Source organism: Alosa sapidissima, chromosome 12 (genome assembly GCF_018492685.1).
Source record: "Alosa sapidissima isolate fAloSap1 chromosome 12, fAloSap1.pri, whole genome shotgun sequence".
In the NCBI taxonomy this organism is placed as follows: domain Eukaryota; kingdom Metazoa; phylum Chordata; class Actinopteri; order Clupeiformes; family Clupeidae; genus Alosa; species Alosa sapidissima.
In genome coordinates, this window is record NC_055968.1 from 25,515,503 (window position 1) to 25,525,502 (window position 10,000).

The window sequence follows — 10,000 nt, forward strand, 5'->3', positions numbered from 1 at the left end:
TCTTTCGCTCTCTTTTACTCTGGCCACCTGGCTAGACACCCAGTCCTTGATCGTGAGAGGGCAAACATCTGGGATGGTGATCTGTGAAGAGCACCCCCCCCCCACCCCCCACCCCCACACACACACACACACACACACACACATCTCCCCCCACCTGCCTGCCTTCCCGGCGTGTGCATGACCAGACACGTGGCCCAGTCGGAGCTGATAGCTAGCTTAGCGGCAGCCCTCTGACTCAGCCAAGACATCTGCCAAAAATGCACCCAGGTGTGGAACGTGTGCAGACACACATTTCAGAGGCCTAGGCCACGATGGAACCTAGGATAGGTTTCCCCATTTTTGGAGGGGATGGGACGGATACACAATAAGGTGGTGTCTACTGAGGCTGAATCAGACATGTCTGGTCAAGAACTTAATGGCAGAATAGAGCACTAATTGAAAAGTTCTGTGCCAAGGCATCCTAGAAAGAGAAAGAGAGAGGGAGAGTAAGTATGTGTGTGTGTGTGTGTGTGTGTGTGTGTGTGTGTGTGTGTGTGTGTCAGTCGTGCTGCTCAATCTCTTACGGGTCAGTGTGTGTCATTGTTTTCGCTTTGGCAGGACACCCGTTTTCCATTCCATCTGGGGGAAATCTTCACTCCGCTTGTTTGTTGTCTGTTGGCAGGAAGAGAGCTGGAGTTTAGGGATGGGGTTGGGGCGGTGAGGGGGGTTGTGGGGGCATGGAGGGTGGTTGGTGGTGGGGTGTAAAATGGAAATGAAGACTGAATGCAGTCGACACGGATCTGACAAGGGCGTTCTGTTGGCTCGTGCCAGATTGCTCAGCGTCAAGGTAAACGCATCTGGGAGTGATTAGAGCCGGATTGGGTGGGGTGGGGTGGGGTGGGCGCTGAGCCGACATCATCATGACAACAAATTAAAGTTGACACAGACGGGGGGACAGTTACACGAGAGGAGAGGACAGAGAGAGAGAGATAGTGAGGAGGAGAGAGAGAGAGAGTGAATGAGAGAGAGAGAGAAAGATAGTGAGGAAGAGAGATAGTGAGGAAGACAGCAAGTGAGTTAGAGAGAGAGAGAAAAAGAGAGATAGCAAAGAAGAGAGACAGAAAGGATAGAGAGAACGATTCTGAGAACAGACAGAGCAACAGTGAACTGAAGTGAGTAAAATAGCTAGACGCAGATAAAAGTAGGGATCCATAGAAGAGACCACCCTCCTCTCCCTCTCTCACTCCGATGCTGAAGGAGTGCTTAATGCATATGTTGGAGGTGATGGGGTGATGAGTGTGTTGGAGATGTGGGGGTGGTGTTGGAGATGTGGGGGTGGTGTGGGAGATATGGGGGTGGTGTTGGAGATGTGGGGGTGGTGTTGGAGATGTGGGGGTGGTGTGGGAGATGTGGGGGTGGTGTGGGAGATTTGGGGGTGGTGTGGGAGATGTGGGGGTGGTGTGGGAGATTTGGGGGTGGTGTTGGAGATGTGGGGGTGGTGTGGGAGATTTGGGGGTGGTGTGGGAGATGTGGGGGTGGTGTGGGAGATGTGGGGGTGGTGTTGGAGATGTGGGGGTGGTGTTGGAGATGTGGGGGTGTTTGGGGGGTTCCTATGGGGCTCCTCTGCTCCTCCAGGCCTGGGCTCTGTGGAGCCACTCATCAGAGGGAGAGACAGAGACGGGCCCAGAGAGAGAAGCTGCTCACAACACACACACACACACACACATACACATACACATACACACAGCATTCCTCCGAGCCCAGGCAGAGATGCTCACTGTTGATTCTGGCACATGGGCTTCTTCCTTCTTTGTCTAGCTAGCTCATTCACTGTGTGTGTGTGTGTGTGTGTGTGTGTGTGTGTGTGTGTGTGTGTGTATGTATGTGTGTGTGTGTGTGTATGTATGTGTGTGTCTGTGTGTGTGTGTGTGTGTGTGTGTGTGTGTGTGTGTGTCTGTCTGTGTGTCTCTGGGGGTCAAGTTATTTCTCTCCCACTGCTTCTTGAAGTGTTTTATTTGTACAACAATTCTTCTTCTCCAGCCAGTCCTTTCTCTCTGTCTCGTTCACACTCACACACACATACACACTTTTTCACACTTTTTTTCTTTCTAGCTTTCTCTCATGCACATGTTCTCTCCCTCCCTTTTTGCTCTCCTTGGGTTCATTTCTCACTTAAGACTGCCCATCTGTCTTGTGTAGTAACCTTGTGAACTTTCGAGCGTCCCCTGGAAAAAACTAAAGTGAGCGCAGAAGTTCGACCCGTGTGACACGTTGACACGTCCTCCATATATTCTCTACTGGAGCGGGGGCCTGTGGGAACCACTTCTCTTCTACATACTGTATGCTCTTCTCTCTCTCTCTGTCTCCCTCCCTACTTCCCTCTCTTCTAGAGATTTCACTCTCTCTCTGTCTCTCTCTCTCCCCCTTTTTCTTTCTCTCCAGACATGCTCTCTCTTTTCTCAGTTGAGCGTTGAAGCCCCTCATCCCCCCTGACCTGGCCCACATTTGATTAAATCCCCCCTTCCTCCTCCAGTGCCCCCACCAAACTCTCTCTTTCTCTCTCTCTCTCTCTCTCTCTCTCTCTCTCTCTCTCTCTCTTTCTCTGTACGGTGTGTGTGTGTGTGTGCAAGAGGGGGGTGGGCTCTTGGAATGTCGGCTGGGCTGATTTTTTGGGAGTCTGCCGCTGGGTCGGTTCTGCTCCTAGCGTGGCGAACCGTTCCGGAGGGAGCTGTTGGGTCCGACGCTAATCAGCCCTAATGCCCTGTCGCACAGTGAAAGCCCAGTCTGTAAAAAAAGCTTGCAAAATGAGAGCATGAGCCTGTGTGTGTGTGTGTGTGTGTGTGTGTGTGTGTGTGTGTGTGTGTGTGTGTGTGTGTGTGTGTGTGTGTGTGTGCGTGCGTGTGTGCGTGCGTGTGCACTCGAGGTCTGTTTCCAATTTAACTCATCATCTCCATCAGCGTCCCTCCAAGCCCCCCCGCCTGCCTCTCCCCCACTAACACCCTCCCTCCACACTTCCACCACCCCCACCCCCACCCCCACCCCCACCCCCACGCCACCCTGAGCTCTGCCCCCAGCTGGGCTGCTGCAGTGGGAGAGCCAGGGTGCCGGCGAGGGCGCGGAGCTGTACCCTCCGCCCCAGCGGCTTCTCATGTCTGATATAATTGGCCAGGATTGCTCCACATGGAACAGTTTAATTCCAGACTGCTGCCTCATTAGCGAAGTTAATCGACTTGTGCTGCCCCTCCCCCCAAATCCTTCTTCACTTTCATATGCATGGTGTACTTATACAACACCAACGCCAACACCCCCCTCCACACACACACACACACACACACACACGCATTCTCCCTCTCTCTCTCTCTCTCTCTCTCTCTCTCTCTCTCTCTCTTACATTTGTGCTCTCTCTCTCTCACACACACACCACCCTCCCTTTCACACACACACACACACACACACACACACATTCTTCCTCTCTCTGTTTCTCTCTCTCTCGCTCTCTCTCTCACACACACACGTCTCAAAGTCTCCCACCACACTCTGAGCTGACCCAACTCATTGACCTTGGCCTAGGGAGCCGTAGTGAACAACTCCATTTGAGTGCGGTGCCCTTTGGATCTCCAAGGGCCTTACAACCTTTACAGCTACCACCTCATAAATTAACTTCCTCTCAGGCTACCTTCTCAGGCCTGCCATGTTCACCAGGAGGGTAAGAAAGAAACGAAATAAAGGTTTGAATTATAGCTGGGACACTGGACACGTCAGTAGCCTTTAATAGCGGCTGTCTGAACTCTCCCCACCACCATGTCACCTCTGAGCAGCTTGTAAAGGACTGAGTGTATATAAGAAATAACAGGCCGCCAGCGCAGACAGCAGTTAAAGGGGCCTGGAGGTGTACTTGCAGTGAGTGTGGTTGCTAATGTCATATGGCCTGACCTCCCTGACCCTCAGGAGCACATGATGAATGTGGGCCATTATGTTCTCTCATTCTCTCGGAAAACCTTTCTCCCCACTCACACATCCAAACACACACACACACACACACACACACACAGATTCATGCTCGCCTTTTTCCTTCTGATTATGGAATATGTTTAATCCGTTATTGTATGCTTACACACCCGTTTGTTTCACTCTCTTCCTCTATCTTCCTCTCTTCCCCTCTCTCTCTCTCTCTCTCTCTCTGTCTCTCTCTCTCCCTATTGCAGACCAGCGTCTGGGCATGTGTTTCTCGGCGATGGCCAGTGGGCGCTGTGCTGGGGAGCTGAGTGGCCAGTACACCAAGATGCAGTGCTGTTGTGACCTGGGCCGCTGCTGGGCAGCCGGACACCTCTCTGAGGTCTGCCCCGTACGGGGAACCGGTGAGTAACACTCATATCAAACCGGATCTTAACAGTACACTTAGAAGTATGCCTCATAGAAATTGAGCATACTGTGTAGGTAGTGTACTTGGCTTCCTCATAAGACGTCTAAATTGGGCCAACCAACACAATGGTATTCTGTGTGAAAGTGAACTTATTGCACTCTTGGTATGCTTCAAGCAAGCACTTCCCCCTTCAGGCAAAGCTCTCCCTTTACACTAAATTAGATTAGAGGAATATAAGGTTATGAAGGCCATTAAGGTGATTATATTCCAATATCCTTGTCGTAATCTGTTCTCATCATCATTATATTTGCTGTGTGCTTCAGATGTTCCCAGAAAGCATCATAGGCATTCACAGCTCAGTAGACCTTTATGTTTCTCTTTATAGCTTTCAACAGATACAGTAACAACCTGTGGGGAATACACTCTTAAGAAGTACAGCGGATAGCCGAAACTGTAGATAGTGGGGATCACTTGGTTATTTTTGTGTACCTTTGAAAGAACAGGATTGTGACATTCTTGCTTTACCCTTCACAAATGATGGAGTAATGAAAAATATCTCATACTCAAAATGTGTATCTTTACACTAACCTTCCTTCCTGCCTTTCATTATGTCCTAGCCCTCTTATCTCATGTTTATGTCCCTTTGATATGTCCTTTGTACATTAAAAATTTAAATGAGATTACGACATTAGACACATATTCAGCTCGACAGTGTGGAAAGGATACTCCAAGTGACATGATTTTTATGAATTGAACTTACGAATGGAATTTTCCACTTAATATATTTTTGGGGCCGAGGTAAACCCTGGACAACTGAAACGGTGGTTGTTAACTAAGCGGATATGGGAGTTCTACTGCACTGCATCTTTAATGGCCTTACTACCAGACCGTGTACTACCAAAGTGAGTCATACGATGACCAGAACACAATGGCATTTTCAATTACTGCTGTCCAAGCTCCTTACATTTTTTACAAGATTTATGACTTCGACTAGAAGACCATCGGCCATCAATTAGTCTGTAAAAGTGGAAAAAAAAAAATTCCCCTGTGATCACAGGATTGTGTTTGTGCCTGCCATGACATCTCGAGAGCACAGCTTTTTCCTGAAAAGTGAGTGACATTACTGGCCAGTCATTAGTTTTGGCCTCCGGTGAGGGTCATTAGTCCTGATCACCCTGTCCCGACTTGCCGGAGACCATCGGAATGTGTTAACGTGGGGCAAAGGCCAGGTGGAGGTGATGTCATGCCTTTTAAAAAATGATAACCCCTCCTGGCTGCTCCTGATGGGGTTTTAAGCAAGATGGAAATGAGGGGTCTGTGTAGGGCAGCTTTAGGTCCTCCATCTTACTAGCGTGTCCTCTCCACACCCCGTGTTTGGGTGGTGGGCGCAGCGCAACTCCTTCCCAGATGACTCCGCTCCTGGCTCCATGGCTGGACCAGTTCACATGATAAATGGGTGTGCTGGTGGTGTCCAGCCTATGCGTGTATGTGTGTGCCAGCGCATGTGGTTGTTGGTTCATGAGAAGGTTTACGGGCCGTCTCTGCGGAGGTCTGAGGACAGTGGAAAAATGCTTCTCATTAAATTTCGGTCGGCACGCTTTTGTGTGGTTCATTTTACATGGATGTCATTTCCTCAGATTGGTGACAGAGCTGGAAGCATGTTAATGCAGACCTTGTAGTAATGTTTCTTTCTTTCTTTCTTTCTTTCTTTCATTTCCTTTTCTCCTCTCCTCTCTGTCCTCCTCTCTCGTTCTGTCCTGACTCTTCTGTCCTGGGTCTTTCTCTCTTTTCCCCATGTCTCTCTCTCTCTCTCTCTCTCTCTCTCTCCCTCTCTCTCTGAGCAGATGAGTTCAGGCGCCTGTGCATCCAGGGCCTGCCATATGCCAACGGAGGAGGTTACCCCAACGGTGGAGTCTACCCTAACGGTGGAGGTGGAAACGGTGGCCATGGCTACAACGGCTACAAGGTCAACGGGGGCAACGGTGGGGGCAACGGTGGGGGCAACGGTGGGGGCAATGGCGGCAACGGTAATGGATTCCCAGACATCGGTGAGTGCATCTTTTACACAAACCGCTGGAGAACGGGTGCTATTCTGGTTGGCTATTGTCATTAATGTCAGTTAAAGGTGCCATGTGTAAGAATTGAGGTAAAAATATCCAAAAAATGAGCTACACGCATCAAAAGAATGGAAGGAAATAAGGGTGATGATGTCATTAAAAAAATGACAAGGTATAGTGCTGCAGAGATATCAACCTGAATTAGCATGCTAAATTACTAGCCACAGCCCGACAAGTGTCATAATACCAACCTCGGCCATGGGAGGCAGTATGCGGGTAACATTACCGCCAGACAAACTGCAATACACGTGTCTCGGTTGTTACTCTAGGGTAGACAAACTCACTTTCTGGAGGTATACTGCCCCATCTTTTATGGAATGTGGAGTATGAATTGATTTTTTGGCAGACATTACACATGGCACCTTTAAAGTCAGTTGGTTATTGACTGGCATTATTTACCATTATTGGCTTTCAATGGCATTATTTTCATTTACTGCCAAGTCACCACCTCTGTGGTCCTTTATCAGTAATACCACTGACTGCATTGGATGGTGTGTGTTCTTTCTAGACACTGTGAAAGTGAACGAGACCATCGATGTGTGTAAGCACTTCACCAAACTGTGCCTGAACGGACGCTGTATACCCACACCCACCAGCTACCGCTGCGAGTGCAACATGGGCTACCGACAGGACGTCCGCGGAGAGTGTATCGGTACGACCCCTAAACCCAGTCTCATGAAACCCCAATGATAAACACCCATAAAAGGACTCTGTTGGTTATTGTTTTTGTCATAATTATTGAGTCTGAAGTGTACAGAATTCCTACAGGTAATTCTGAGTAAACATAGCACAGCACTACAAATATTATTCATGCCTATCGTGTATGCTAGCCCCTCAGCTGTGAGCTATGGCATGTTGTCTTAGCCGTGTTCCATGTTTTTCAGACGTATGACAGAAGTAGCGAGCCCAGACAGCTCAGTGTGTGGTCACCTCTCAGTAGGTGGCATTCAATTGATGTGACCCACATCCTGTGGGTTTATTAGGCATGTGTAAAACTCCCTCACACGTGGTCACCCCCCGTTGTTCTGAGTGGTAGAGCCCAGGACCCCTCTGGATTGTAACACTCTGCTGCCATCTTAAGACAAGTCAGGGCACCTTCCTCTCAGAGTGAGAACATGGTGAAAGCACTGTTTATTTGATCTAAAAGAATACCCCTCCTATCAGTTCATACGAGGATCTCTTTGTTCACCTGCAGATGTGGATGAGTGTATCAGCAGTCCCTGTGTGAACGGAGACTGTGTGAACACACAAGGATCGTACCACTGCAAGTGTCTCGAGGGATACCAGGGCACCCCCACCAAACAGGCCTGCATCGGTAGGTCCTCACCTAACTTAATGGCTAGGTAGCCCTGAGAGTGTTTTTTTATGATTGTGTGTGTGTGTGTGTGTGTGTGTGTGTGTGTGTGTGTGTGTGTGTGTGTGTGTGTGTGTATCATTATATTCTAAAATAAGTGTAAGTCTGTCCTCCTACTCTACACTATTAAATGCTGTATGCAGTTGTTGTTCACAAGCACATTAAACATGTACCCCATTTGCAAATCCCCTCTTCTCACCTTCTTCTGTCATAGACATTGACGAGTGCATCGTAAATGGAGTCATGTGCCGTAACGGGCGCTGTGTCAACACTGACGGAAGCTTCCAGTGCATCTGCAACGCTGGTTTTGAGCTCACCCCAGACGAGAAGAATTGCATTGGTGAGTGATGGTAGCTTGACAGCTGAGTTTCTATCTGAACACAGCCTCAATCTCCACAAAAGGCCAGAAACAACAACTCCTGCCAGTTTCACATAGTTGTTCCCCAAACATATCTGAGATTCCCAGGCAACTGTAGGTAATCTGAGCTGACTTACAGAGGTCTGCCATGCCACAGGCTAATGCTTCCTGACGGCCTCAGAAACCACTGAGGGAAAGCGTACTTCCACAAGTGAGTCCTGCTAACTCTCAACTCTTTCTCTCTCTCTCTCTCAGACCATGATGAGTGTGCAACCACTAACATGTGCCTGAACGGCATGTGCATCAATGAAGACGGCAGCTTCAAGTGCATCTGCAAGCCTGGTTTCACCCTGGCAGCTAGTGGGCGCTATTGCATAGGTATTACAGTAGATTACAGTAGACTTTTGTAATAGACAGCACCAGCAGACACACAGTACATTTGCTCCTTTGTTGTACCTTAATGCCCCGTACACATACTATATGTACACATCATTGTCCCTAATGGGCCTCCGTCCTTTTCATAATCATCACACATAATGGTGCCCTCTGTAGAGTACTGAACGAGCCCTTTGCCCTCTTCACAGATATTGATGAGTGTCAGACGCCAGGGATCTGCATGAACGGCCGCTGCATCAACTCCGAGGGCTCCTTCCGCTGCGAGTGTCCTCCGGGCCTGGCCGTGGATGTGGACGGCCGCGTGTGCGTGGACACCCACATGCGCACCACCTGCTACGGCGCCATCAAGATGGGCACCTGCTCAAGGCCCTTCCCCGGCGCCGTCACCAAGTCTGAGTGCTGCTGTGCCAGCCCTGAGCACGGCTTCGGAGAGCCCTGCCAGCCGTGCCCAGCCCGCAACTCCGGTAACCATCTCAATGGCATCATACAACTACATTTAGATATGGAGGGTCATCTTATAGTACCTAACATACTGTATAGAAGGTCATCTCATAGTATAAGGACGTTTATTTCCCCTTTCAATCATGAGTCATCACATAATAATGAGTAATGAATTTGAGCTTCAGACAAAGCGTCCACTATGTGTCCTTCACTCTGGAGTTCTTCAGAAATACCAAAACAGGCACGCAAAGATAAACATTTCTGAGACCCTACTGGGCTCTGTAAGCAAGTCTAAGAGGACAGGGATAAATCCCAGCCTGTCCATTATTTGTTATGTATAAAGCACAGTGAAGGGATAGGATGGACTTCTGTGATGGCAAAGTCTGGTGGAAGTTAGAAAAAAAGCAGCTATCATTGCTCCTAGCAGCTTTCATGAACCCAAAGATAATATTGTTGTCTGGTTGCGTGGAGGGCAGACCAGTGGGACGCTAGTGTTACCACTTTGAGGAGGCTGCTCGCTGGTGTTTGAGAAGTCGATGTATGGATTCGGCTGAACTGATTGTTCTCTGGCCCTGGTGCTGGCCCTTGCTCTTCCCAGCGGAATTCCTGGCAGTGTGCAGCAGCGGGATCGGGATCACGGCCGACGGACGAGGTGAGTACAGTTGGAACGCCGCCGTGGCGAAACAGCTATGAGCCCCTGCTTTTAAAATACACCCTGCCATTACGATTCGTTACGCTGACATGAAACAGTCTCCCTCTGAACCTTTTTTTTTCCCGGGAATTTACGAGCGATTTCATAAAACTGACCTCAGCGTTTAGTTCTAGCCTGCATCGAGAGAGCTACACAGTGACACTTGAGTCCAGAACCCTCCTGAGCATCACACTGATGTTGTTCTGTTTTCCACTTTCAGATATCAACGAGTGTGGCCTGGACCCCGACATCTGCCAGAATGGCATCTGCGAGAACCTGCGCGGAAGTTATCGCTGCATCT

At 49.2% G+C, this 10,000-nt stretch overlaps 1 protein-coding gene across 1 annotated transcript in view; it reads left to right on the forward strand.

Moving 5' to 3' along the window:
- The window catches only part of fbn2b (fibrillin 2b), a 64,655-nt gene that overhangs the window by 25,467 nt on the left and 29,188 nt on the right, over positions 1-10,000 (forward strand). The window contains exons 10-18 of the mRNA XM_042056593.1: positions 4,185-4,337; positions 6,187-6,390; positions 6,968-7,111; positions 7,655-7,774; positions 8,028-8,153; positions 8,427-8,549; positions 8,756-9,031; positions 9,607-9,660; positions 9,920-10,000. The exon at positions 9,920-10,000 is cut by the window's right edge and continues 45 nt beyond it. Coding sequence (XP_041912527.1) covers positions 4,185-4,337; positions 6,187-6,390; positions 6,968-7,111; positions 7,655-7,774; positions 8,028-8,153; positions 8,427-8,549; positions 8,756-9,031; positions 9,607-9,660; positions 9,920-10,000 — 1,281 coding nt within the window. The remainder of the gene's footprint in view (positions 1-4,184; positions 4,338-6,186; positions 6,391-6,967; positions 7,112-7,654; positions 7,775-8,027; positions 8,154-8,426; positions 8,550-8,755; positions 9,032-9,606; positions 9,661-9,919) is intronic.